Source organism: Myxocyprinus asiaticus, chromosome 46 (assembly GCF_019703515.2).
Source record: "Myxocyprinus asiaticus isolate MX2 ecotype Aquarium Trade chromosome 46, UBuf_Myxa_2, whole genome shotgun sequence".
Classification (NCBI taxonomy): domain Eukaryota; kingdom Metazoa; phylum Chordata; class Actinopteri; order Cypriniformes; family Catostomidae; genus Myxocyprinus; species Myxocyprinus asiaticus.
In genome coordinates, this window is record NC_059389.1 from 31,893,963 (window position 1) to 31,921,655 (window position 27,693).

At 42.5% G+C, this 27,693-nt stretch overlaps 1 protein-coding gene across 5 annotated transcripts in view; it reads left to right on the top strand.

Annotated features, from left to right (window-relative positions):
• The window catches only part of zgc:113516 (uncharacterized protein LOC541449 homolog), a 243,835-nt gene that overhangs the window by 19,354 nt on the left and 196,788 nt on the right, over positions 1 to 27,693 (top strand). For all 5 annotated transcript variants that reach the window (XR_007896303.1, XR_007896304.1, XM_051689629.1 and 2 more), the window contains exon 2: positions 16,979 to 17,241. Coding sequence is in view for 3 of the 5 variants with exons in the window: in XM_051689629.1 (XP_051545589.1) it covers positions 16,979 to 17,241 (263 nt within the window). In the remaining 2 variants the exon portion in view is untranslated. The remainder of the gene's footprint in view (positions 1 to 16,978; positions 17,242 to 27,693) is intronic.

The following is a 27,693-nucleotide window of genomic DNA, read 5'->3' on the forward strand; positions in this document are numbered from 1 at the left end:
AACGCAATTGTATGTTGTTATGGTGGTTCTTAATTAGCAGTGCTTTGAGATCGATGCAATAGTCTGTTTAACACAGAGGAGACCAATTATTGTTGTTGGTTGTACCAGGTGTAAGAAATCCAGTCTGCATTCTTCTTAAACTGTGCCCATGCATTCTCTGACATGGGTCTGAATTCTGGCAGGATGCTCACTGGTATTCCTGCCAAGTTAATTGTTACACCTCCGCTTGTGTCAAAAGAGCCTGCTACTCTCTTCTGTCTTGGTTTCCCGTGTTCTAATAAGATTACTGTGTGTCTTATTAGGGCACAACATCCTTTCCAGTTCTTTGGGAGGACCTAGAGGATTCTTCTGTTTCCACAATACCAAAATATATCAGCAACAAGTTTCGTTCCATCGCTCAGATCTGGAGATGTGTTGCATGAGTGATTGAGTGACCTGTGACAGCCTCCTACAGATGTCTGACCTGTGACTTTTTCCCCACATCTCAGATTGCCCACCCATTGGGTGCCATTGGGGTTGCACATGCAGATGTTGAATTTAACATTTATGCCATCAGTATCCATCAGTATCTTTTAGTAAGGGGCAGGAGCCATCACTGGTCATCCATTTGACAGAGATGTTTATATGTGATGCCCATAGGGTGCATTCAAGGATACTCTTGTCACGGCCTGCTTCATGTGGAATTGACTGGTATATACCAGGGATTATGGCATATGAAAAAGTCTTTTTTGGTCAAGCTATGTGCTGTATAGTTCATCTACTGCCAAAAGAGGTTTTTACGTAGTCCATCTGCCAGCAGTGCCATTTCTCATTCGTCCCTGAACTGGAGGCCAGTGTAATCATAAATCATTGTTGCCATGATAAGGGTCAATATAATTACTGTCAAGACACCCATGATTGTCCTCAGGCCACCGGTCTGGTGCTTGAGGTGTGTCATCTTAACTCGCTGCTTCCGCTGAGTGCCCTTCCTATGCTCAGGACGTTGTTGATTTCTTCACTGGGGCCAGGATTCATGCCACTGAAAGTACATGCCCCCTCCTTCCCAGACTGTGCCACAGAGTGGTGAAGGGATCCCCTTTGGTTTCTAGCCGAGGGTTGACGCACACCTTTTGACGGGCTGTCCTCTAATTCTGGAATCTTTTTACAATGGCTTGCATGTATCCACGTGGCTCTCTCAGTGACCTTCACTACGGTTGTCAGCAGAACTTGGAACGGTCCTAACCACCTTGGTGACTTCCAGTTCTTTCGCCTGTGATCCATTACCACCACCCAGTCTCTAGGCTCCAGATCATGCAATTTCCCTTTCACCTCCCTGGGGAGCACTGCTTTCACATGTCTATGAATATCACAAAGCACAGCAGAGAGGTTTGCACAATAATGCAATATTTCATCCTCACCCTGGTCAATATCATGCAACTGCCTTTTTTGTGGTCCAATTCCCATGATAAAGGGTCTGCCAAACAAAAATTCAAAGGGGCTTAGGCCATTTCATTTTCTGAGCCTTGCCCGCATCTGCATTAGCACCAATGGTAATGCTTGAACCCAGTTTAGTCCAGTCTCCACTGAACATTTGACCAATTTGTTTTTTAGTGTGTCATTTTCCCTTTCCACTGCTCCCCCACTCTTGGGGTGGTAGGCAAAGTGTGTTATCATTTCAATTCCCTAATAATGACCTGTGTCGTAGGGATTGATTCACAAAGTGGGTTCCATTATCACTGCTAATTTTTCCTGGAATGCCCCATCTGGGTATTATTTCTCACATTAGAATTTTTACCACTGCACTCGCATCTGCCTTTCTAGTGGAGAACATGTCTACAATCACCAGGCAATACTCTTTGCCTCAGTTCAATAAATTCCATTTGAAGGTGGTCAAATGGCTTTTCAGGTGGTGAATGTGCACTCATAGGCATCTGTTGCCCTCTTCCTACTTTAAATTTGGCACATATTACACAATATTGACAAAATTTGGGGGCATAAATGGAAAACCCCTTTGTGAACCAGTACCTATTTGTTTCACTCAACACTCCTCCTTTTGACACATGGTCTATACCGTGTGTCAATTTGGCATAATGTGGAAATAAATGACGTGGCAGGCATGGTTTACTGTTTGGACCAACCCAAATACAGTCTTGCTTTGAACAGTCAGCATTCTTTCAGACAGCTTTCTCCTCTGCTGTGGCTCTGCTCTGTAAATCAATTAAATCTGCATTTGGTGTGTGTGTCAGCTTGCGGAACAAAAACAAAACTCTGGTTTTGAACTTCCTGTTGAGCAGCTTTCTTTGTTGCAGCATCTGCTCGTACATTTCCTACAGAAATGTAGTCAAGGGAATTAGTGTGATAGAGCCGCCACCAGGGGTCCATTAGAGATGGGTTTGCCTGTAGATGTAAGGAAGCCTCTCTGCTTCCAAATGGCCCCAAAATTCTGCACCACCCTGAATGCATATCTTCTGTCTGTGTAAATGTTAAAAGACTTACAGTCGCATGTTTGCAGGCTTCAGTTAAAGTATCAATTCCGCTGCTTGTGCGGATGTGTGTGCCAGGTAAGGGGTGTGCAATGATAGTATCAAATGCAGTTAATACAGCAAACCCAGCCCTAGTCTTTCCCGTGACAGGGTCCCTTAAGGCAGAACTATCAACAAACAGCTCAAACTTAGCATTGGAGAGTGGTGAATCCTTGAGGTCTGGCCTGTGGGAGCAAATGGCTGTTATTGAAGCAACACAGTCATGTGGTTCACCATCATCAGCTGTGGGGAGAAGAGTGGCAGAGTTAAGAACTGTACATCTTTTAACAGTAATATTAGGCATTTCCAATAATACCACATTGTATTTTAACCATTGTGCTGCAGACATGTGAGCTGTTTTTTGTTCTAACAGTAGGATGGAGACTGCATGGGGTACCAATAGGTTCAAATGTTGATAACCCACCAAATCTCTGGAAGCAAGTACTGATTTTTCTGCAGCAGCAACAGCTCTAAGGCATTTGGGAAACCCAGCTGCCACTGTGTCTAATTTAGATGAAAAATAAGCTACTGGCCTTAATTTCCCCCCATGGTCTTGAGACATAACAGAAGTCATGTAACCTCATTTTTCATCCACATTCTGCACAAAAGGCTTAGTCATGTCAGGCAGTTCCAATGTGGATGTAGATTGTAAAGCCACCTTCAGAGAAGAGAAGGCTTCATGTCTGGATTTGGTCCAAAGTACTTTGTCATGTGCTGTCAGATCTTTACTATGTATCATTGCAGACAGTGGAGCCTCTATTTCCATATAATTAGGTATCCACTGCCTGCAATATAATGTCATAACTTTGTGATAGGCTGTGGAATGTTCTGGATGGCCAAAATTCTTTTGGGCAAGAGGAACTTACCCTCAGCTGTGATCACATGGCCCAGGAATGTAAATTGAGGCCTTACCATTGCAATTTTTTTTTGCTTGCTTTGTGGCCGTTCGCAGCCAAGAGTTTCAAAAGGGTTAGAGTGTCAGCTTTGCATGCTTCCTCTGTGGGAGAGCAGATCATTAAATCATCAATGTACTGGAACAGTGCACTATCTTTTGAGAGCTCTAGGCCTTCTAGATTGTCTTTAAGGGCTGCATTGTAAATGGTAGGGCTTTCGCAGTAGCCTTGTGCCAGTTTTGTCCATGTATACGTTTTCCCCTCAAAGGAAAATGCAAACCAATATTATGAGTCTTTATCAATGGTAAAAAGCATTAGACAGGACGATAACAGAGAACCATTTGCTATTTGATGGAACCTGGGGCAGAATGTGTGTGGGTTGGGCACATCTGGGGCACGCGCATGTACGGCTGCATTCACAGCTTGTAAATCTTGAACAAATCTCCATTCTACTGGCTGGCCAGCATCTCTTATTTTGCGAACTGGTGACGTTTGGCATGGTGCAATTGTGCCTGATTTCAATAAAGATTCAAATACTGGCCGAATGCCTTCCATGGCTTCGGTTCTTATTGGATATTGTGCTTTGCACGGTCGAAAACTGGATTTTGGAGTGATCAAAACTGGTTCAGCATCTTTAATTAATCATCACACATTATATTTACTTTGGGTCCAAAGTGAACTTGGTATTTCAGAGAGATCAAGAGGGTCTTCCCTAGACATGTGGTTGACTATTAAACATGTCTCCTCAACAATCTGAACAGTTCTGTCTACAGTTATGCCTAAGGGCAGCTATAATTTGTGAGTGCCCTGTGTGGCACTATATTGCACTCCCATTGCGGAGGTGTTTTGCCAATCTATTTCAAATACACAATTACACACCCACCGTCCTAAATCTTCCCATTTGATGTCAGCTGATTTAGCTAATGAAATATGTGGGCCAGCCCCTGGAACATTGTAAAATTTAGCTCTTAGAGGCTCTGGTAACTGAACACCTGCTGAACACATATTGTCTTTCCAATATAACCAATCTGTCTGTATAATATCACTATTAACACATTCTAAAAACCACTTTTTCTCAAAATCATCATCATTGCCTTCTGACATAAGCAGTACAATGCACATCGCCCTCTTGTAGGAAACCTAGTGTTCCCTGTGGTGTGTGTTCGTGTGCGTGTTGCAGTAACTGTCTGCCCACTATTTCTTGTGAGGCTTCTGTGAGGTGCCATTCATAGGCATAGAGAATGGGGTGGGGACAGGGTTCGTTAGCATGGTGTAAGCATGTGAGAGCTCTTCAGAACTACCCCTGCTTCGTTAGCCCTTAACATAATGCCCAGAATACACATTAAAACACGTCCCAACAAATTTATTGGGCAGCATTTTGACGGTAGGAATGAATGTTTTATGGTGACCTTCAGATCATCTTTGATCAAAAGTGGCATGTATAAAACTCTTTTACTGAATTACCAGTCGCCCCAATTGTTCTAATGTATCGACCATTAAATTTGGGAGGGGGTGTGAATTCTTTGTTCATGATTACAGATTCTGTGGCACCGGAATCCACTAGAAATATTATTGGTTTGTTTCCAACTGTCAACGTGATGGTAGGCATAATGTTATAGGCTGAACTGGAAAGCACTGCATACATTGTGTGTTCATGTGTGTGTGATAAATTCTGACTTAATGACTTCTGACTGTCTCGCAGATGTGCCTCCCAAGGTGACATATTGGTGGGGTCTTGTGGCTTGGCTATGCTGCAGTTAGCAGTGTGCACCTCTGTCAGGCACACCAGATATTCTGTCACTGGTTCAGAGGACCCTTGTTTGCAGGCAGCAATCTGTCTCAGGTCCATTCTTTTAGGGAAGGCAGTTATGAGTCTGCGCACCAAACCATTCACTGCCATGTTGTGTGGGCTGTTGTCGTCTTCGCTATAGGGGTGGTCTTCACCGAGAGGGAAGTCACCCTGAATTCTGCCCCACTTCAGTCCCATTTGTGTCCCCAACAGTCATCGAATTTCAGACGTTGAGGGTCTGAACTGTGTCACTAATTGTCTAAAATGTATACCAAACTCCTCTCCACCCACCTGGTTGACATCAGGAAGGCTTTGTGCCACTTCCTTGATGTTGGTGAATGTCCATGGTCTGAACACATATTGGACACCTCCTTCCCCATGTAGGTTCTACTGGTTGTTTAGATCAGTGTTACTATCAGAAATAATAATTATTTCTTTAGTTATTAATTAATATTTAAATTAAATGATAGAATCTAACTCATTAAAGCCTCATACGGGGCACCAGTAAATGTAGTGCGCTACGTTCAGGAGCGGGTTTGGTTATTAGCAATAATTAATAATTATCAAAGATAATTATCAATTATTAAAATCAATGGAACATTGAATAGAATTAACTCTAGCTTATTTATCCTTCAAATTCAACAATCATCAAAGATAATTATCAATTATCAAAATCAATAGAATACTAATAAGGATTAATATCACCGGGGCACCACCCTGGAATCAGGGACTAATAACCAGACAGTATAACAGTCTCAATATTAGATTGTTCTCTTAAGAAAATCAACATTCAAAAGGAAACAATGAAGGCTTGAATCCGAGCACTGACATCCCCTGCCAACATTTGACACAGGTGTATGCAAAACAAACCGAAACACTTCTCTTTGAAATATAACAAAGTTTATTTTTGCAGTAATATCAATTATTAATCAATACAATGCAGTCAATAAACTTCCGACTTACAACTACAAACTAAACAGTGACATTAGATATGGTAACCAAAATAAGCCTATAACACATGAGAGGAAGGTAGGTGTGTGTGTGTGTGTGAGAGTGTGAATGTATGAATGGGTGTGTGTGTGTGTAAGGAGTGACGCACACAAAATGGCAGACACGTGAGATTTCCGGCCAGAGAATATGGTTGCGAATGTGGGCGGAGAGAAGCCGGTTAATGGCATCTGCCCGTTTACCGCGTGTCTCCGCTTGTACAATAACTTAGGGACAAAGCTGAGCTTTATCACGAAGTTATCTACTAGCCAAAAGTGTGTGCGAGAATGTTTGTGAGGGGTCGCGTATGTGTGTGGTTAGTACGAGAGAGAGAGAAAGAATAAAGTGGCAGCACCAAAACCGGTTTCACGATCGTGGGAGAGAAAGCAGCTGTTAGTTTATCACTCAGAGACACGGTGAACGGCTCGTAAACCGCTCCACGGTCTTTGGTTCTTTAATGGATAAACTCAGTGTGCCAGTCTCACCCGCGATGGTGGAAATACACAACAGTCCAATGTGGTTGGACTACAACACAGCAGATCTCATTTGTGATAACAGTACATTACAGTAATACCTTGAGTATTATCAGCAGCAATGAGCGGACTCTGCGGTCTGTAAACTCTACAAGCAATAACCTTTATACACAAGAATAACACACTATAATATTCTATCTCTGCCCAGACGTAAACCTCTTACTTGAATCGCATAGGGATGCAGGTAGAATGTGTGTTCATCCGTCATTTGACTCCGACTTGTTTCCTCGAGGCTCGGGTGATGACAGGAGGCCGTTTCCTCACTCTGTCGGTGGGCGGCACGGCTGCTGATTCTCGGCGGGCTGGCGGAGAAATCAGCGACGTAGACTTGATTGAAGAGGGAAGAGAAATCTTATTCTCTTCACATCTGCAGGCAAACGGATGAAGATGCGGATTGCTCGGCGGTCTCCTTCGGATCCGTTAGTGTTCGGTGGAACACAGAGTAATCTCAACTCATCCAGCGAGATGGAGATTGTATGGCCATAAAACAACAACAATGCACGAGTGAATGCCGTGAGTGGTGTTCACGTGTATACTCGGGAGGAACTTCTGCTATTAGTCCCCCATTTACAGAACAACTGCCCACAAGTGGAATTGCCTGAGGATTGTAAAGAGCTGCTAAGGAATTCCAGGACAAGGATATGCAAGAGGACTTCACTGAAGAAATGAGGATCAAGAGGTGGGGTGCGCCAAAGGCTTAAAAGGAGAGGCTGCAGACCTCCCTTGCCTGTAATTACCTTGTCAAATGTACGGACCAAGAAGTAAAATGGACGATAGTATGATAGTGATTTTAGACAAAGTAATTTATTATCTTTTACAGAGACCTGGTTAAAAGAAGAAATCCAGGATATTGACATAAGTGGATATACAATGATAAGAGTGGACAGAGATGAAATTGCGTCTCATAAAGCTATCGGAGGTGGTCTGTGTATCTATGTGGATAACAGATGGGCAACTCAATTCTGAATACATGAACAAGTGTGCACTCCAGATTTAGAACTTTTGTCTGTGTCTTTTAGACCTTTCTATCTCCCTAGTGAGTTTGGACAAATAACAATTATTTTAGTATATGTTCCCGGACCGGACTATGAAAAAGCCGGGAACAAAATAGCAGAATGTTTTAACGATGCGCTGGCCCGTTCGTCTGAACAACCAGTATTTATTCTAGGGGATGTGAACTCTTGTGATCTGTCATCCTATTAACTAAGATTAAACAGGAGAAACCGGTTGTTAAGCAGGTACACCTATGGACTGAACAAAGCAAAGAACAACTGAGAGATTACTTTGACCAAATGGACTGGCAATTGTTTTTTAATGTATGCGACAATGTTCATGATATTACAGACACTATCACATCTTATTTAAATTTTTGTGAGAACAATTGTGTTAAAACCAAAACAGTATGTATATACCCAAATAATAAGAAATGGCTCACTAAAGATCTTAAATTATACCTTAACGAGAAAAGGGTGGCTTTTATGGAGGGTGATGAGGAATTAGTTGGAGAGAAGAATAGAGAACTGGGGGGGTGCTATTTAAAGTGCAAAACTTGAATATAAGAATAAAATTGAAAGTACATTTTTTTAAGGGTAATGCAAAGCAGACATGGGAGGGTCTGAATGTTATGATGGGAAGAAAGGGGAAGAAAATTGACCCCACTCTTTCATATAATGCATCATTTGCAGATTATTTAAATGTATTTTTAGAAGGTTTGATACTGGTGAATGTATATCTGAATCTAATAGGGTTTGCTCTGAAATTTCTTTATATGAGAATATTACCCTGGAGGAATATGAGATTGCATATTGTTTGTCTCGTATTAAGCCTAATAAGGCACCTGGACCTAATGGGCTGAATAGGCGTGTACTGAAAGACTGTATTTATCAATTGACTGGGGTTTTTACCCAACTATTCCAACTTTTGTTAAATGCAAGAACAGTACCAAATGTATGGAAAATATCTACTGTCGTTCCCATACCCAAAAAAAATCAGGAGCTAAACAGTTAGACCCATTGCCCTCACATCTGTTTTGGGAAAATGCATGGAAAGAGTAATCATGAGGCATTTAATGAATTCTGTGAGTGACATTCTAGATCCATTGCAATTTGCATATAGAAAAGCTAGAGGTACTGATGATGCAGTGTTAACTTTATATAATTCAGCTGCTGAACTTGTACAACAAACTACAAACTACGCTAGGATTTTGTTTTTGGACTTTACGTCAGCTTTTAACACAATGAAGATCCATATTCTTATTCAGCAAGTGAATAATTCAGGGGACTTATTTGGTGGATTAAAGATTTCCTTTCTAAACGTCCACAAAGAGTGGTTGTTAATGGCAACATGTCTGGAACAATTATTTTAAACACAGGAGCCCCACAAGGAGCAATTTTATTACCGTTACTCTTTTCTTTGTATATTAATGAGTTTACAAATAAAAAGAAGGTGTTTAGTCTTTTTAAATATGCTGATGATATGGCTCTCGTGGGTCTTTTGCAAGTAGGAGAAATAGGTAGGACTTGCACATACCAAGAGCACATAAAAGCCCATTTTGAGTGGTGTCAGCTGAGTGCACTTGTGATAAATGTGGATAAAACAAAAGAACTGGTAATTACTAGAGATAAGCGGAATATTTTGGAGTTGGAACCTGTAATACTTGGTGGGAATCCAATTGAATCTGTTTGTCATTTTAAGTACTTGGGGACACACATAGATGCTCAACTTAGTTTTATAAAGAAAACTGACAGCATTTGTAAGAAAGCGCAACAAAGGCTGTATTTGATCAGGAGGTTAAATCACTTTGGTGTGAGTAAAAACATAATTGAAATGGTCTATATAAATTTTGCTGAAAGTATTTTAACTTTTAACATGACCTTGTGGTATGGTAATTTGAGTGCTAAAAACAGGGTCAAGCTGACCAAAATTGTAAATGAAGCCAGTAAGATAATCGGCAAGACACAGTGACATCTGAATGATCTATACACATGTAAAGTCAAGCAAAATGCTTTAGTGATAGTAGGGGGTGTGTGAGACTGTTGATCTGCTGGTTTTACATGTCTTCCATCTCCATGGCATCCCACTGGACATTGTCTCCGATTGTGGACAACAGTTCACCTCCCAGGTCTGAAGAGCCTTCTGCCGGGCTCTTGGAGGATCAGTGAGTTTATCTTCTGGCTTCCATCCTCAATCCAATGGTCAAGTGGAGAGATTCAATCAGGAATTAGAAGTGGCATTACGATGTGTACCAGCCCATAGTCACTTGTCCTGGAGTAACCACCTTGCTTGGATTGAGTATGCTCACAACTCTCTTCTCAGCTCAGCCACGGCATTTTTCCTTTTGAATGTTCCTTGGGATACCAGCCTCCGTTGTTTCCAGCCAAGGAGAATGACATTCCTGTTCCATCCATCCAAGTTCATCTCAACCACTGCTGTAAGATCTGGAGAGGTGTTTGCTCTGCCCTCCTCTGTTCGGCTGACAACAACCGTCGCCTTGCTGACCGCCATCGGATGCCTGCACCCAATTACCAGTCTGGTCAGAAGGTATGGTTGTCATCCAGGATCATCCCATTAAGAACGGAGTACAGGAAGCTGTCTCCCCGTTACCTTCGCCCCTTCGTCATCGAGAAAATCTTCAACCCCTCTGCTGTTAAGCTCAAACTACCCAGGTCTATGAAGATCCACCCCACATTCCATGTCTCTCTGCTCAAACCAGTACGTGACAGTCCACTTTGCCCTCCGACCAATCCCCCTCCACCTGGCCAGGTCGTGGACGATTATCCGGCCTATACCGTCAGCCAGTTACTGGATGTCTGACGACGAGGACGTGGACTTCAGTACCTGGTTGACTGGGAAGGATATGGACCAGAGGAACGAACTTGGGTGCCCCATTCCTTCATCCTGGACCCATCTCTCATCTGGGAATTCCGCCGAGCCCAGCCTGACAAGCCTGGCAGGTCACCAGGAAGGTAAAAATTAAATGAGGAATGTGTATGTCATCTGTAACTGTAACAGGATTATTGACAGATCAGTGCATGGTGACAGGATGCATGTAACAATGTGAAAGAAGGGTCTTTTGTTTCAAGGTGCGATTTAAGTGTGTGATAGTATGTCCCAATACTTGCACACTTTTTTGATAAAGAGGGGCTAAGATGGCGGCGATGTGGGTAAGTACGTTTATGTGCGTTCGTCAGGAAATTTGAGATGATGTGGTAAATTAACCTATTTTTTGAGAATGTAGTTTGTTTCACAGGGGTGACACTTTTTATAATATAACCTACATTGGCATCAGCTTTGTATGGGGTGAATGAAAAAGAGAGAATGGCAAGTTTTGAACAACATGTTTCAGAATGCTCCAGGCGGTGAAAATAAAAATCCAGGTGCTTATAATCTCACACAGATGGATCCACTGGCTGAAAGTCCACATTTTGATGAAGAGGCCATTGTAATCCCTCTACCTGATACACCTCAGAAACCTTTGGCCAAAAAAAACTAAACGTGAACTATACGTGAACTTTCTGTTGGATGTGATGTGGTTTAAAGGAAAGCAATTTTCTTACTGTGTAAGAGAAGTGAAGCTGATCTTATTTCTCTCAAAGAAACACACTCCGGGGAGTTGGATTTAAACTTTTGGATGACTCAGTGGGGACTCTACAGTCATGGTAGTAATCATTCTGCAGGTGTATCTGTTCTTTTGCACCAGTTTAAAGGGGACATTTTAAAGGTGGTGGAATCTAATGATGGCAGGTGTATAGTGACTGTTGTGAAACAAGAGAACTCTTTCTTTATTGTATGCAATATCTATGGTTTTAATTCTCATCCCTCTAATAAGACTCTCCTTTCTCAGATTACAGCTAAAAGTATTGCTCAATGAATATAGCGATGCTTATATAATTTTAGGAGGACTTTAATGAGTACATGGATAATGTTTTGGATAGATTTCCCCCTAGATCTGACCACGTCATGCTTAGAAATGACTTAATGTAGTCTTTATGCTCTGATCTCTCTTTGACTGATGCTTGGCGTTTCTTTAACCCAGATGCACAGGACTTTACTTAGTCTAACAGGAGTTTGTCCCATAAATCTATAATAAATTTTTTCTAATTTCCTCTTCAACTCTACACCTTGTTAAAGATACTTCTCACTCCTTTGCTCCCTTATCAGACCATAAGCAATTTTTTTATAAAAATAGGTGGCACACAGCATTAAGTCTAAATTGAGGGGTTATTGGAAATATTATAATGTTTTATTAAAGGACGACAAGTTTACAGATAGTGTTAACAGTCTTGCTAAAGAATTATTTACCGATAGAATTGGTTATAATGGTTATAAAGAAAAATGGAAATACTTCAAATAAAAATGTAGATACATTGCTATAAATAGAAGTAATGAAATAAAGGCCACCAGGAATCAAATTGAATCTGAACTAGTCGGATAAATGTTTTATTAACTAAAAAGAACATTTCAGAAGATGAGGAGCTAGAGTTAAAGAGTATTAATTGACAAATGAATGACATTTTTTTGGACTTAGCCAAGGGAGCATTCATTACATTTACATTTACATTTATGCATTTGGCAGATGCTTTTATCCAAAGCGACTTACAGTGCCCTTATTACAGGGACAATCCCCCTGGAGCAACCTGGAGTTAAGTGCCTTGCTCAAGGACACAATGGTGGTGGCTGTGGGGATTGAAACAACAACTATTTGCTTACCAGTTCAGTGCTCATCCCCAAGCCCCAAAAATATATTATTTTAATTGTCAACTGAAGACCTATTACTCTTCTAACAATTGAATATAAAATTCTGGCTTTGATTTATGCAAATAGGTTAAAAACTAGTCTTGATGGTATTATTTCTGAAATGCAGTCAGATTTCATAAAGGGCTGACATATATCTAATAATATAAGATTAGTAATGAACTTGTTGGATTATGCTGACTCTATAGCAGCAGAGCTGATGGAGGTCTTGATGTAATAGAATTTTCTGATATAATTTTTTTTTAATGAACTGACTTAAAAGATGTCTAGCTAACCCAAAATCTATTTGGTTTTCATCCCTAATCAATTATTTGATCAAATTGGCGTCCTCTCTTTTATTTTGAGATTTAAATATTCACCTTATATGTTGCCTATCGCTATGTCTTTGTTTAATCAGGAGTGGCTCATTGCTTGTGAGCTTTGTGTTGTCCACATTTTCTCACCACATAAAACAATTCTATGGAATAACACTGATATCACTGTCAGAAATAATAAAAAATACTCCAGGTGGTTCCATAATAACATTAACAGTATCCTTTAAGTGTTTGATGAGTCTGGCAATACATTTCTTATAAATTAATATATGACTTACCATGGCTTCCCTATTCCCTTTAAAGAATTTATCACTGTGACTAAGGCAATTCCATCGGGGTTAATTCATTTTATTAACAATCACTTAAATTGTAGTCCATGGAATACTATAACACAATCAGACTTGCTCTTGGAAGGAATTAATCTTCTAGATAAGAAATGTACTAACAAACATGTTTGACAGATCTTTCAATACAAAAAGAAAAATTACCCCAAGGGGGAAATTCTACTGGGGGTCCTTTGTAATGGACATAGATTGGCATAGAGCCTGGATTTACCTGGAAAATATTGTAAGGCCAAGGAAATACATTTCAAAATTCTACACAAAATATATCCTGTTAACTCTAATATTTCCAAATATATAGACACTGACAGTTCATGTTCTTTTTGTAGACAAGTTGAAGAGACATTTCCCCATCTGTTTTTTGATTGTCCTATATCCAAACAATTTTGGTCTGACATAGGCTCCTACCTATTTGACTCTACAAATATAACACATTATTTTAGCATGAAAGTGTAAAAAGGCCAAACTATTAGTGCGATGTCGGATTCCAATAAAATGGCTGAAGGTCTCTGCGTTGTTCTGTCTTTTTCTGAGCGCTGAAGCAAAACACTTATTATTAATTTGCACTTTATCAATTGACTCCGTTATTAATTTTATCTGACTCCAATTTTATATGAATCTGACTCCAATTTAAGTTGAACCTCTAATTTAGATTTAAGCTCTAATTGATTTCTGATCATTCTTTTAATTTAATCTTTTTTAAGTTATTGATTACTCTGAATAGTCCTAACTTTCATTATCCTTTCATTCAGGTCCCGATTGTCGCTCAGATTCATATGCCGGCTGATTAATTACATAGATCTCACGGACACAAAATCGCCAGTTCCATTCATAGTCAACGGTTGCAGGGTTTACTAATATCATCTGGTCTGGCCGCCTACTGCTTGCTTATATCCAAATGATAGTTTTATTTAGTCACATACAACTTGCTAAGACGGTGATAAGCAGTGACTGGTAGTTCACTACCAGTGGTTTTCTCCTATTCATAAGCTCCAGTAATGATCATTATCCTGGATATAAGTTTGCGGTAACAAAAGGCGTCCCTCGAATCTACGGGTGATAAATGATTTCTGAGGAATGCAGAATAAATCAAAAAGTAACAATTAATTTGCCAGGTAGGATTTAAAACATAAGTTACAAAATCAATCAAAGCCAATTGCACACATGATCAGAATAAACAAACATTCCTAAAAATAAAAGACAAGTCAAAGAAACATACTTGGCAATAGAAAATGACACGCAGCGATAAGCGTGGGATATCTGACTACAGACACCCCAAGTTCCTTGCCAACCTTCCTTAAATATCCAGACAGAAAACATTGTGTACCAGATGCTCTTGTGAGAGAGTTCAGATGTTGTCTGAAGTCGAAAGATCTTTGTTATTCCACGAACTGATGTGTGTTGGGCTATCAGACATCTTGGCCTTACAAAAGACATTATTTTTTATCATAATAATACTACAAATAACCCCTTTGAATATATTGACAGTTTTATTGTACTGTATACTACATTTTTAATTCATAAGTAAAAGTTTGCAAACTGAATGTTATCTTTTCCCCATTTTATTATTGAATTAAGATCACTGATAAAATCAATCTTTAAATAAATAATAATAATAATAAAAAATCGTAAAGATTATGGAGAATTATTTAAAGAAGCCGCAGGTGACTAGATGCTTTCCTATGTATATGTTTGAGTTATGCCTCTTTTAATTAGAATAAAATGTATTACTTTATCCTTATTCTATTCCTTGTATAGAATTTTGTTGGTTATTCTCCTGTCTTGATTTGTCTTGATAATTGTACTTTTGTCTTTTTGTATTTGTTTACTACTGATCCTGAAATTGTTGTACAATAGTTTTGTTTAAATAATTTTGTTTATAAAAAATTACAATTAAAATACTTTTTTGATACACACTAAAAAGAAGACACTTTTCCATTACAAAAACAGTGCACACTTTAAGGGCATAGTATAAGTAGGCAAATTGGGATGCAGCACATGCTTTCAGTTGCGCTCCGCCTCCCGCTGCGCCATGCACTTTTACGCCGGATTCGCACATACTCCATGAGTGGGGCGTGAGCGAGGTGTGAGAAACGTGTTGTGTTTGGGCTTGCACACTGGCCACATTTCTTTTCTATGTCACTTGCACTTGTTTATCAGCATACTTGGTCGTGATTGGTTAATACATCAAAGGCTCTTTTATGGCAAGTCAGTCTGCGGTCATCTTTTGATCGCTCTCGGGCAGGCTCGGCTGCTATTTTCATATTGTACGGCACCTATATAATGAATGGGGAAAGACTGAAATATCCATCATGGTGTGTCATGATTATGATCAAAGAACATATTTAAAATCAGCAGTAAAATCTGACAACAATAGTATCATAAATTGTGCTGCTTTACCTCAGATTACACTAAAAAACGCTTTTTTTCAGGCTGGATCAGCTAATGTGCATGCACAGTCTTGAGTTGATTGACAGGCGATATCTTTATCTAAAAAGTGATTGTCTCTTTTACCTGTAAGGTGGGCGTTCCAGTTTCTCCCATTCATTTTAAAACCAGTGGTCTGTCTCTTCTAAACTGTCTCTGTATATATTCAGTACAACACAGGCAAAAGTCCTGCAGTTTATTTATTTATTCTTTCCTTTATTTAGTTATTTTGTGTTTGTATGCAGACCTATAAATTGTAGTGTATAGTAGGTTTGGTTTAAATATTGTTTTTGTGTCTTTTCTATAATCTCCTGATTATTTTAGTTTTCTGCTACACCCAGAGACGCTGAGTTCATCGTGATGCTGGGTTTATACATCCTCCGTGAGTGGAGAGGTCGCATTGGACCTTCACATTGGCCGTGTCACAGTAGAAACAGCAGCACCTCTGTGCAGAAAATAAAGTTATCTATGGGGTCCTACGCCAAATTTTTCTTTAATAAGGTCATAATAAGCTGAGGTTATTGCTGCTTTATGGACAACAGCGGGCAGTCATGTGCACTTAATCTTTATCAGCACACTTGGTTGTGACTGGTTAGATGTTGTATCTAAACTGTGCACCTATATAGACAGAATGGCAAATGGTCCAGCAGTTTATTAATTCTTTCCTTTATTAAGTTATTTTATTGAGTTTACTTGCATGAAGACATATAAATTGTAGTGTACTATAGGTTCGGTTTGAATAATTTTGATTTGCTTTTGTGTCTTTTCTATAATGTCCTGATTATTTTAGTGTTGTACTGCACCCAGAGCTGCTAAGTTCAGTGTGAGCCACGCGTCAAAAATTGGCTCAACGCCGAAACTATCCACTCACTGCCATGTCTGGGACGCTTCTGGGATGTCACCTTGTGACTCACACTCAGTGGGAATGGTGTAATCTGTTAATTTGGACACCGAAACAAAAATGCACCGCTTATGCCTCACTCACACAGGATGTGTGAACCCGGTGTGAGCCGTGCGGCAAAAATAGGCTCATGCCGAAACTATCCGCTCACTGATGCATCTGGGACACTTCTGAGACATGCATGGTGCAATCTGTTAACACGGGCACCGAAATTAAAACGTGCTGTTCACGTCTTGCTCACGCCCCGCTCACAGAGGATATGTGAAACCGGCCTTAGAGAGGATCTCTGTACACTTAAAACACACACACAATTCATTCAACGGTGCTGTGGCATCACCTCAGTAGATTGAAAAGTTACAGGTCAAAAGCCTACTCGTTGCTCTGGTGGCCATACGTATTATCACTCAGTTTAGGTAAGCATATGCAAAATCCTTAGAAATATAGGTAAGCATTCGGCGTATGCCCTAGACTACATTACTGATACTGTATATTATATATTTACAATAAACTCTGTTGTATCATGTTTTTCTGAACCCAGGCTTTCACTGAGGGAATCACCAACCAGTTAATGGGCTGTTATGTGGGTTCTCTGACCGAAGATCCTGTTCTACTGGTGAGGGTCTATGGGCAGATGACAGAGCTTTTTCTGGACAGAGATAAAGAGATGGAGATGTTCAGGATACTGCACAGACATGGCTGTGGCCCTCAGCTGTACTGCAGTTTCAACAATGGCATCTGTTATGAGTTTGTCAGAGGAGTTGTGATGGATGACACACTACTCAAACAACCTTCTGTTTACAGGTGTGCAAACGGAGCATTCCAACATCACAACACCACATTTAATGCATGTTACTTATACTTGTATGAGCATTTCTATTTGATTCTGTGTTTTTCAATTCAATTTTCAGGGGTGTTTTTTTTTTTTGATTAAACGATTAGCGGAAGTTGGCCATTAAGAATTATAAACAATGGGTCAGTACTTCGCTCCAGTATTTCACATTACTTTATCAAAAGCTAGAGTAAAAGATTAAGTGGTTATCTTAGTGCATTTTTGTTGTATTTTTTGTTTAGTTTACCACGCTACGCAAAGCAAAAATAGGCTCAACGCTAAAATCAGGGGTGATTCTAGGATTTCAATCATGCACATTTAGTGCATTTCACTCCTTAGCATAGACAGTGTTTTGTTTTATTTATTTTTTACTGTTTTTACATCATTCAAGATAGCCAGCTAATATTCATTCAGAATATTATCATTTTCTACTTTTTTTTGGAACTTATACATTTCCAAAAAAATATCTGTAAAACCATTTAAAGAAGCATTCAAATATTTGTTTTTTATTTAACAAATTTGTTAAATGTTTTTTTGCTTATTATAGAAAATAAATATTTTCGCAACTTCAATAGATTAAACATATCAAACACACACACACAAAAACTATTATTATAACGAATATCACATTTAGCTTGGCCAATCTTTAGTGGAGTGAATTAACTCCAGATGAAGTTTCTCTGTATTTTGAATTCATTTAAAAGAGAAAAACACTCCAAAAAAAGATTTAAATTTGTAGTAGAATAACCCTGGTAAAATAAAAGGTATAAAATAATAAATAAAAAAGATTTGTTCAGATTTGTTACTTATTCATTTAGTAACCATTTGTGTACATCACATTTTTACAGCAGAAGTTGGCAACAAATGAATGTCTTATGTGTTTTGAGTGAGTTATTAAAGTTTCTGTCTGAACCACTCGGTTTTGGCCTAAGCGCCTTCTTAAAACTTCAATGTACATGCCCACTGTGATGATTGGTAAACATCATGCAGCCCCTCAAATTCAGCAAACTCAATCGGAAGAACATTATAAAACAAAATTGCAGGGTTTACACATAATGCACTGTAGAGCCGAGGAGGGCGGGGCCAGGCTGGAATGAGACACACCCGGTCCCCAATCAGCCTGATGGGGCGCGCGAGGGATAAAGGCGGCCGGGGACGACAGTTCGAGAGAGAGAATTACAGGCAGCTGTATTGTGTGTTTTTGGTTGTGTATTTTGTTTAAATTGTTTATTAAATTATTATTTAAGTTGTCAAGCCGGTTCTAGCCTCCTCCTTTCCACTAAACCCCCTTACACTGGTGCCGAAACCCGGGAAGGAGGAGGGATTCCTGTCGCAGGGTCCTCGACACTGCCGTCCACCCAGGGGAGCACCGCTGCTGTCCGACAGGGGACGGAATAGCCCGACCACCCGGACGCGGGGAACGGCCGCCGTCTGCGAGGCGAGTGGGGACGGGACTCCCCGACCGCCTGGAGCGAGGGAGCCACTGCCGGAGCGGAGGAGTGCCCTGCCGTCCCCCGGGAACGCGGAGGGGTCGAGAGAAGACCGCCGTCTGCGGGGGGAGGAGGGAAGCGACTCCCCGACCGCCTGGAGTGGTAGGGCCGCTGCCAGGGGCGGAGGAGAGTCCCCACGGGACGCCGGGAACGCGGAGGGGCGTTCTGTCCGCTGGGGGTCGGAGGTCTGACTCTGGTCCGCCCGGGGAGGAGCGGCTGCAGTCCACCTGAGAGGGTGAAGTAGTGATCGAGGACCACGCAAAGGCGCATCAGAGAACCGGTGAGTTTCTTTTTCTCTCTCTCCTCTCTCTCTCTCTGTCGCTCCGTGTTGGCCTTTCCCTCGCCACTTTGTGTTGTTGTTTTTTCCCCTCCTGTCTCCTCCCAGGTCGAGGAAGGCGGGGAGGACCTGCCGGCAGTCGGGGCATAAGGCACGGAGAGGAAGGGTGGGGGGGATGTACGTCATGCCGGGGGCTCCCCGGCCTGAGGCAACGCCGGGAGGAGTGTAGAGCCGAGGAGGGCGGGGCCGGGCTGGAATGAGACACACCCGGTCCCCAATCAGCCTGATGGGGTGCGCGAGGGATAAAGGCGGCCGGGGACGACAGTTCGAGAGAGAGAGAATTGCAGGCAGCTGTACTGTGTGTTTTTAGTTGTGTGTTTTGGTTGTGTTTTTTGGTTAATAAATTGTTATTTAAGTTGTCAAGCCGGTTCTCGCCTCCTCCTTTCCACTGAACCCCCTTACACGCACATCCAAAACATTGCATCTGAATATGCAATTTCAAGCACAACTGTTAACCCTCAGCACCACAAACTATCAAACAGTCATAACATTTGAAATATTTATGGATAAAATGGTTTACTTACGTTTTTGATCGGGTCCAAATGTTTTTAACGGCCCCATCCTTCAATAACAGTTCCTTTTGCAAAGCTTGAATCGTATTATGATTGGTTCACAAGCGATCCATGCTTACATGAGCCGAAGAAATGCCAACACATAGTCCAAAGCACGGTGAAATGATGCACACACATACTGTAGGCCCATTGAGGTGCACATTGCTGGAAACACATCGAAACGGTCAAAAACATCCATCTAATCCAGTGGGCAGGGCCAAAGGTGTGATGAAGTCATGACGTCACAAACAGACATATTTCAAAACGAGACATTTCAGCAGCATGGCAACTATAAATACTCTTAGACTAGACTGGGGAGGAAGTTTTGAGTTCTGAAATTTACAGTTCCCTATCTGTCACTCACTCGACGTTGTGTCGATGTAGTGACACTAGGGGTCACTCTTGGGAGCCCGAGACACCTCTGGTCTTTGATAAAAGGCCAATGAAAATTGGCGAGTGGTATTTGCATGCTACTCCCCCGGACATACGGGTATAACAGGAGCTGGTATGCAACCACTCATTCCGATTTTCTCTTCGGAGCCGAACGGTCATTCTCACTGAGGTGAATTCTACTGTTCATTCACCTCTGCTGGATCTGATGGCGCATTTCAGCGGCTTCTCCCTCCTCTGCACTGGTGCACTGCAGAGAACGCCCCTGGGCGCTTCGGCAGAAAAAAGAGAGTATATTTTCTGAAAGAGCTTTTTCCTCTAAAAGAGTATATTTCTCTAAAAGAGCGGCATACACGGAACGTCTTTTTAAAGACGCGTCTTTTTAAAGATGCCTTTCCGATTGTGTGTTATTCCTGGTTGCAGTCATTATCTCTCAACTTCGGATGGTCACGATCGCAGTCTTTCGTGTCTGGGCACGACACACACAGAGGCAGTGTTTGTGGATGGTTCATGTTCTCATTGTGAAAACATGACCATTGCAACGGTGCACCTATGCCCGCAGAGCACCGCCACCTGGCATGGACGCCCTAAGCTCCCATCCAAGCCCTGTAGGTTCACATCTTCCCTGATGGCTAAAGCCTACAGTGCTGCTGGACAAGCCGCCTCTGCCCTGCACGCCATGGCTCTCCTGCAGGTCCACCAAACCAAGGCGTTGAAAGAACTGCACGAGTGTAGTTCCACCCCAGATTTGATGCAGGGACTGCACTCGGCGACCAACCTCACTCTCTGAGTGACGAAGGTCACGGCGCGGTCTCTCGGGCAGACGATGGCCACATTAGTGGTCCAGGAGCACCACCTTTGGCTCAACCTGGTCGAGATGGGTGAGGCCGACAAGACACGGTTTCTTGCTGCCCCCATTTCCCAGGCTGGCCTATTCGGCGACACCGTCGAGGACTTTGCCCAGCAGTTCTTGGCGGTGAAGCAGCAGACGGAGGCTATCCGGCACATCCTGCCCCGGCGCAGCTCAAGATCCCGCACCCCATCTGCTCATCGCCAAGGGCATCCCCCTGCGGTGACTGCACCGGTTCCACCGCAGCCCTCCCCTTTGGCCCAGCCCCGGTGTGGAGCCCACCACAGGAAGCAGACGCCACCCGTATCACAGTCGGCTGCTAAGAACCCACGGAGGTCGTCAAAGCTCCCCTGAGATGGGTGATCCAGGGACGAAGAAACCCACTCACCTGGAGCTGGTAAGAAGACCACTCCATCCCCCAGTGGAGGACCGGGTGGAAAATCTTTTGTTGCCTTTTTGTTTGATTTCGCCGCATGCCTAATTGGCTGCGGTACCCAACAGTTCAGCAAAAGAGCGGTTTCCTTCCTCCCTGGGTCACATACCCGGTGTGCACGGTCGTCATCACGACTACTGTCCACGGGTTTTTCCTTGCAGGATTGGCACTCCAGCGGTGGTCTTCCCATGTGGACCTGTTCGCCTACCAAGAATCCTCCCACTGCCCGCTCTGGTACGCCCTCACTGAGGCCCCCCTTGGCATAGACGCGCTGGCACACATCTGGTCCCCTGGCCTGTGCAAATATGCGTTTCCCCCAGTGATCCTACTTGCACAGACCCTGTGCAAGGTCAGGGAGGACGAGGAGCAGTTTGTCCTGGTAGCACCCTACTGGCCCATGTAGACGTGGTTCTCGGACCTCACACTCCTCGTGACAGCCCCCCCGGTGAATTCCCCTGAGAAAGGACCTTCTATCTCAGGGATGGGGCACCATCTGGCACCCGCAACCAGACCTCTGGAATCTCTATGTCTGGCCCCTGGATGGGACGTGGAAGACCTAAGCGGTCTACCACCTGCGGTGGTAGCCATGATCACTTAGTCTAGGGCCCCCTCTACGAGGAGCCTGTATGCCTTTAAGTGGCGTCTGTTCACTAAGTGGTGTTCTTCCCGATGGGAAGACCCCCAGAGATGCGCAGTCGGATCAGTGCTTTCCTTCATGCAGAAGAGGTTGGAAGGGAGACTGTCCCCTTCCACCTTGAAGGTGTACGTTGCCGCCATAGCAGCACACCACGACGCAGTCGATGGTAAGTCCTTAGGGAAGCACGACCTGATCATCAGGTTCCTAAGAGGTGCCAGGAGGCTGAATCCCTCCAGACCGTGCCTCGTTCCCTCATGGGACCTCTCTGTAGTTCTTCAGGGTCTAAAAAGAGCCCCCTTTGAGCCTTTGCAGTCAACTGAGCTTAAGGCACTCTCCTTGAAGACTGCCCTCCTGACTGCACTCACTTCCATCAAGAGGATAGGAGACCTGCAAGCGTTCTCTGTCAGTGAAACGTGCCTGGAGTTCGGTGCAGGTTTCTCTCACGTGACCCTGAGACCCCGACCGGGCTATGTGCCCAAGGTTCCCACAACCCCTTTTAGGGAGCAGGTGGTGAACCTGCAAGCACTGCCCCAGGAGGAGGCAGACCCAGCCCTGTCATTGCTGTGTCTGGTGTGTGCTTTACGCATCTATTTGGATCGCACACAGAGCTTTAGGATCTCTGAGCAACTCTTTGTCTGCTTTGGTGCACAGCGGAAAGGAAGCGCTGTCTCCAAGCAGAGGATCACCCACTGGCTCATTGACGCCATAACTATGGCATATCACACCCAGGACATGCCGCCCCGGTAGGGCTACGAGCCCATTCTACCAGGGATGTAGGGCCTCCTGGGCCCTGGCCGGGGGTGCCTCTCTAACAGACATTTGCAGAGCAGCAGGCTGGACAACACCCAACACCTTTGCAAGGTTCTACAACCTCCAGGTGGAACCGGTTTTGTCCCATGTAGTGGCACACAATACAAGCGGATAAGCCCGGGATAGCTGGCCGGGTGTATCGCTTGCACGTAGTGCCTTCCACATCCTTTTGAGCTGAAGATGTGCGCTATTAATTCCCAGTAGTGTTCACAAGCTTTGTTCCCTGGTTGACTTCCTCCGAGCCCTGTGGCAGTCAAGTTTTCAGAGAGATTCGCTGCCGGCCCAGTTCACGTGCTAACTAAGAGTCCTGTTCTGGAGTAGGTGCTCCGCATGTGGCGGTTCCCTGTAAGACTAACCCCATGCGATATATATCTTCCGCTAATTCGTTTCCCTGTTGGTAAACTGCGTCTTCCTTGGGCAGAGCCCCTCTGCCCTAGGCTCCATGTATCCACATGGTTGGAAAGACCATGTGACGTATCCTTCCACTTAAATATCCCCCCCTCTCTTTGGGTGAGGTGTGGTCTCCGCTGTGTCTTCCCCTTGGGACGGACACCCCCCGACTAGACCTGGCGGCCCAGTCGGATAAACCCCCTTCTTTTTTAGGGAGTGGAAAAAGAGAAGGGGAAAAGAGGCCACGACTGGGTTAGCCTGTCTCTATCTCTTGGGTATTCAACTTGTCCCCAAAAAGGGCCGTTCGACACTCATAACTATGTTGGGGGAGGTTACGTGTCGATCTGGTGTGCTGACTATGAGGCACACAGTAGTCTGCCCACCACACACCGCCAGTTCACATAACACAGTTCATCCAATTGTGGTGTTTCGTATAGGGACCCCTAGTGTCACTACATCAACACAACGTCGAGTGAGTGACAGATGGGGAACGTCATGGTTACTTGTGTAACCTCCATTCCCTGATGGAGGGAACGAGACGTTGTGTCCCTCCTGCCACAACGCTGAACTACCCGCTGAAATGGCCGGACCTTATAACGGCTCCTCAGCATAAAACCTGAATGAGTGATTGCATACCAGCTCCTTTTATACCCGTATGTCCGGGAGTGGCTTGCAAATACCACTTGCCAATTTTCATTGGCCTTTTATCAAAGACCAGAGGTGTCTCAGGCTCCCAAGAGTGACCCCTACTGTCACTACATCAACACAACGTCTCGTTCCCTCCATCAGGGAACGGAGTTTACACAAATAACCATGATGTTTTGTCTCTGGAGCCCCAATGTCCTAATCCTTGCCCAGTTTTAAAGAGACTGTTTTGACTTTGATGTTTTTTTTTTGTTTTTTTTTCTTCTTTTACAAAGTACTATTACTGCCAACTTGGAAAGTTACAATTAGGCCTACTATTTGAAAAAAACGAGCACTCCTTATGTCATTTCATAGCTATACTGACAACTAACACCATGTAAGTTATTGACCTTTGCTGGGAAGGGAATCTAGAGACCTCTTGGAACTTTAATTGAATACCTCTGGTATAGACAAAAAGAGCTGAAATGTGCTAATAAAAATCTTCATTTTGGTTCTGCTGAAGATGGAAAAACATAAACATCTGGGATGGCTTAGAGGTGAGTAAATCATGAGATTATTATAATTTTCGGTGAACTAATCCTTTAATTAAAATTTTAGTTTTTTAAAATTCATCATAGTGTTTCAACATCATATGCGTTTTCCCCCAAATGACAACAAAAGCATATCTATGATACTGTGAACTGCTGGGCATTACTATTTAACAAGCTATACAAAAACAGACAATACTAGCCTACAAAATAATTATGAGTTTCAATAACATTCGTAGATCATTGTTATGTGTGGTCATCACACACTTTTATTCATAATTAATCTGGCATTCAGTTCGTTCACAAACAAAATGGCCAACTGGTTCACTGAAGGGGTGTATTCATTTAGTGGGTCAAACCAATGGTATGCTCCTTTACAACCAGCACTTGAATACTATTGGCTTGTGCTAAAGTCAGTCTTTAAAAGCAACACAAATGGAAACTGCATGTCTACAAATGTACAAAGACACACCATTTTTACTTAAATGGCAGGTCTTATTTTCCTATGTTATATCAAATGCTGGGCTTAAGTTTTACCAAGACATAGAAAAAGTTCATAATCAGAATGAGCTTTATTGCCAAGTATGCTTACACATACAAGGAATTTGTCTTGGTGACAGAAGCTTCCAGTGCACAAACAATACACCAAAAAGACAGTGTTAATAATAAAAAAATAGAATAAAAATAAAAAGTGAATAGAAAATATAAGTATATATAGAAATACACAATAAGAATATATATATATATATATATATATATATATATATATATATATATATATATATATACTGTACATATGTACAAACACAAATATGTTATATACAGATGCAAGGGAATGTATGGCAGAAGAGGTAGGGTATGTAAACAGATCATCATCATCTTGGATGAGGCAGATGACAGTAGTGTTGTCTGCAAACTTCAGGAGCTTGACAGAGGGGTCCTTGTCGGTGCAGTCACTGGTATACAGGGAGAAGAGTAGTGGGGAGAGCACACATCCCTGGGGGGCACCAGTGCTGATCGTACAGTGCTGGAAGTGTGTGATAATGGTTTGTGTTGGGTAGATAAAGGAGGAAGGGGGAGCCGGTTTCCACAGTTCACATGAGTCCGTTTTATTAACAAATAAACAACAATCGCTTTTCAGCTTCACTCAAAGCACAAGACAGCTTCACACAACAAAACTCTTTCCCTCGGGGAACAGATATGAAGACTCTGGTCTGTCTCTCCCTCTCTCTGTGGACTGGCAATCTTTTATCTCCCTGATTCTCACTGTGAACATAGAGATGGCAATTAGTCACATTTCATCTCAGGTGGATGTCCTTACCGCTTTCTCTCTCCCCAGACGGGCGCTTGAACATGCCCTCACCAATTTCCCCTTTTCTCACTAGCTGCTGTCTGTCCGTCAGAAAGCTGGTGATCCACTAACAGACAGACATGGAAACAGAGTTGGTGTAATTTATTCTGGAGTATAGCTGGGATGATGTGTTGAAAGCCAAACTGATGTCCACAAAAATGATCCTTGCATATGCCCCTGGTCTGTCCAGATGTTTCAGGATATGATGCAATCCCATGTTGACTGCATCATCCACAGACCTGTTTGCTCAATAAGAAAATTGAAGGGGATCTAGAAAGGGTCCAGTGATGTCCTTCAGGTGGACCAACACCATTCTCTCAAATGACTTCATGACCACAGATGTCAGAGTGACGGGCCTGTAGTCATTAAGTCCTGTGATTTGGGGTTTCTTTGGGATAGGAATGGAGGTGGAGCGTTTGAAGCAGCAGCAACTTCACACTGCTCCAGTGATCTACTGAAGATCTGTGTGAAGATGGGGGCCAGCTGGTCAGCACAGGAAATTAGACATGTGGGTGAATGGCCATCTTGGCACTGTGCTTTCCTTGTCTTTTGTTTCCGGAAGACATGGCACACCTCCTCTTCACAGATATTAAGTGCAGGCAGAGTAGCAGGATGGGGGAGGAGGGGGGATGCAGGAGGTGTTGATGTTTGTGTGAAGTGAAGGTCAGAGTGGGTGTGGGGTATGAGACTGGGCCTTTCAAATCTACAATTAAACGCATTCGATTCGTACAGTGTTGGGGGATGGTGTCTTGGAGTTAGTAAAGTCTTTTTGGCCTCTCCACACTGATGCAGGGTCATTAGCTGAAAACTTGTTTTTCAGCTTATAAAAGTAGCTTCTTTTAGCCACTCTGATTTCCTTATTCAGTGTGTTCCTGGCCTGATTGTACAAGATTTTAACACCACTTTTGTAAGCATCCTCTTTGGCCTGACGAAGCTGCCTGAGTTATGCTGTAAACCATGGTTTGTCATTGTTGTATGTTAAATAAATCCTAGTAGGAATGCACATATCCTCACAGAAACTGATATATGATGTCACAGTATCTGTGAGCTCATCCAGATTGGTGTCTGCAGCCTCAAATACACTCCAATCAGTGCAGTCAAAGCAGGCTTGTAGTTCCAGCTCATATTAGGCTCCATAATAGGCTACACTGTGCACCAAAACATTTCTATTTGTGATTTATGTCCTTTTAACTGTATTTATTCCCTTTAGTCATTTATATACATTGATAATTGGGGATTTTGTTTTGTGCTTCCCTACAAACTTGTTTTAGTGCATTTCACCCCTTTCCCTCCTTGTTGAACGAGATTTACTCACATGCTGAACTGAACAAACGACATGCCTCCTCTCATTCATAAACGAGATGACTGATTAATTTCGTTTGCAAAGGAGCTTACCATAACATTCAGTTCGTTCATGAACAACGTCTCATCTCGTTCAGACTCAAACACCATTTGTTTCAGTGAAGGGACTTATTTGTTCAGCAAGTGAAACCAATGATATGCTCTCTCAGATCCCGCACTGGAATGCTATTTGCTCGCACAACAGTCAGTCTTTAGAGGCATGAAAAGCAGTAGAGCTCATTAAGCTTCGAAAGAGAGAGAAGTCAGTGAATGAGAAATATGAGTCAGTGTATGGAGGTAAAAGAGAAGGATTCGTTCATTAAAAGATTCATTCAAAAAGACAGAATTGTTCACGAAAGAAACATCACTAGTGTAAAACCGGGAAGGGGGAAGGGGTGCCACTATATTCATACACACACATATACTTGTGAAAGTGTACGTTTTATTTTATATGTAGTTTACATACATTTAATCACATTTAAGCCTTTAAAAAATGTGGGGTGACAAATACATTTTAAAATGTCATTGTTTGAAATTTAATGTCAGCTACACATTTTAACACCAATTATTAACAAGTTGAAAATTAAATATAAAGCAGAATTACACATGTAACAATTAAATGCTTAATTGCAGGGTGTCATAGCTGTCCGAATGTGATCTTCCAGGTCCAGT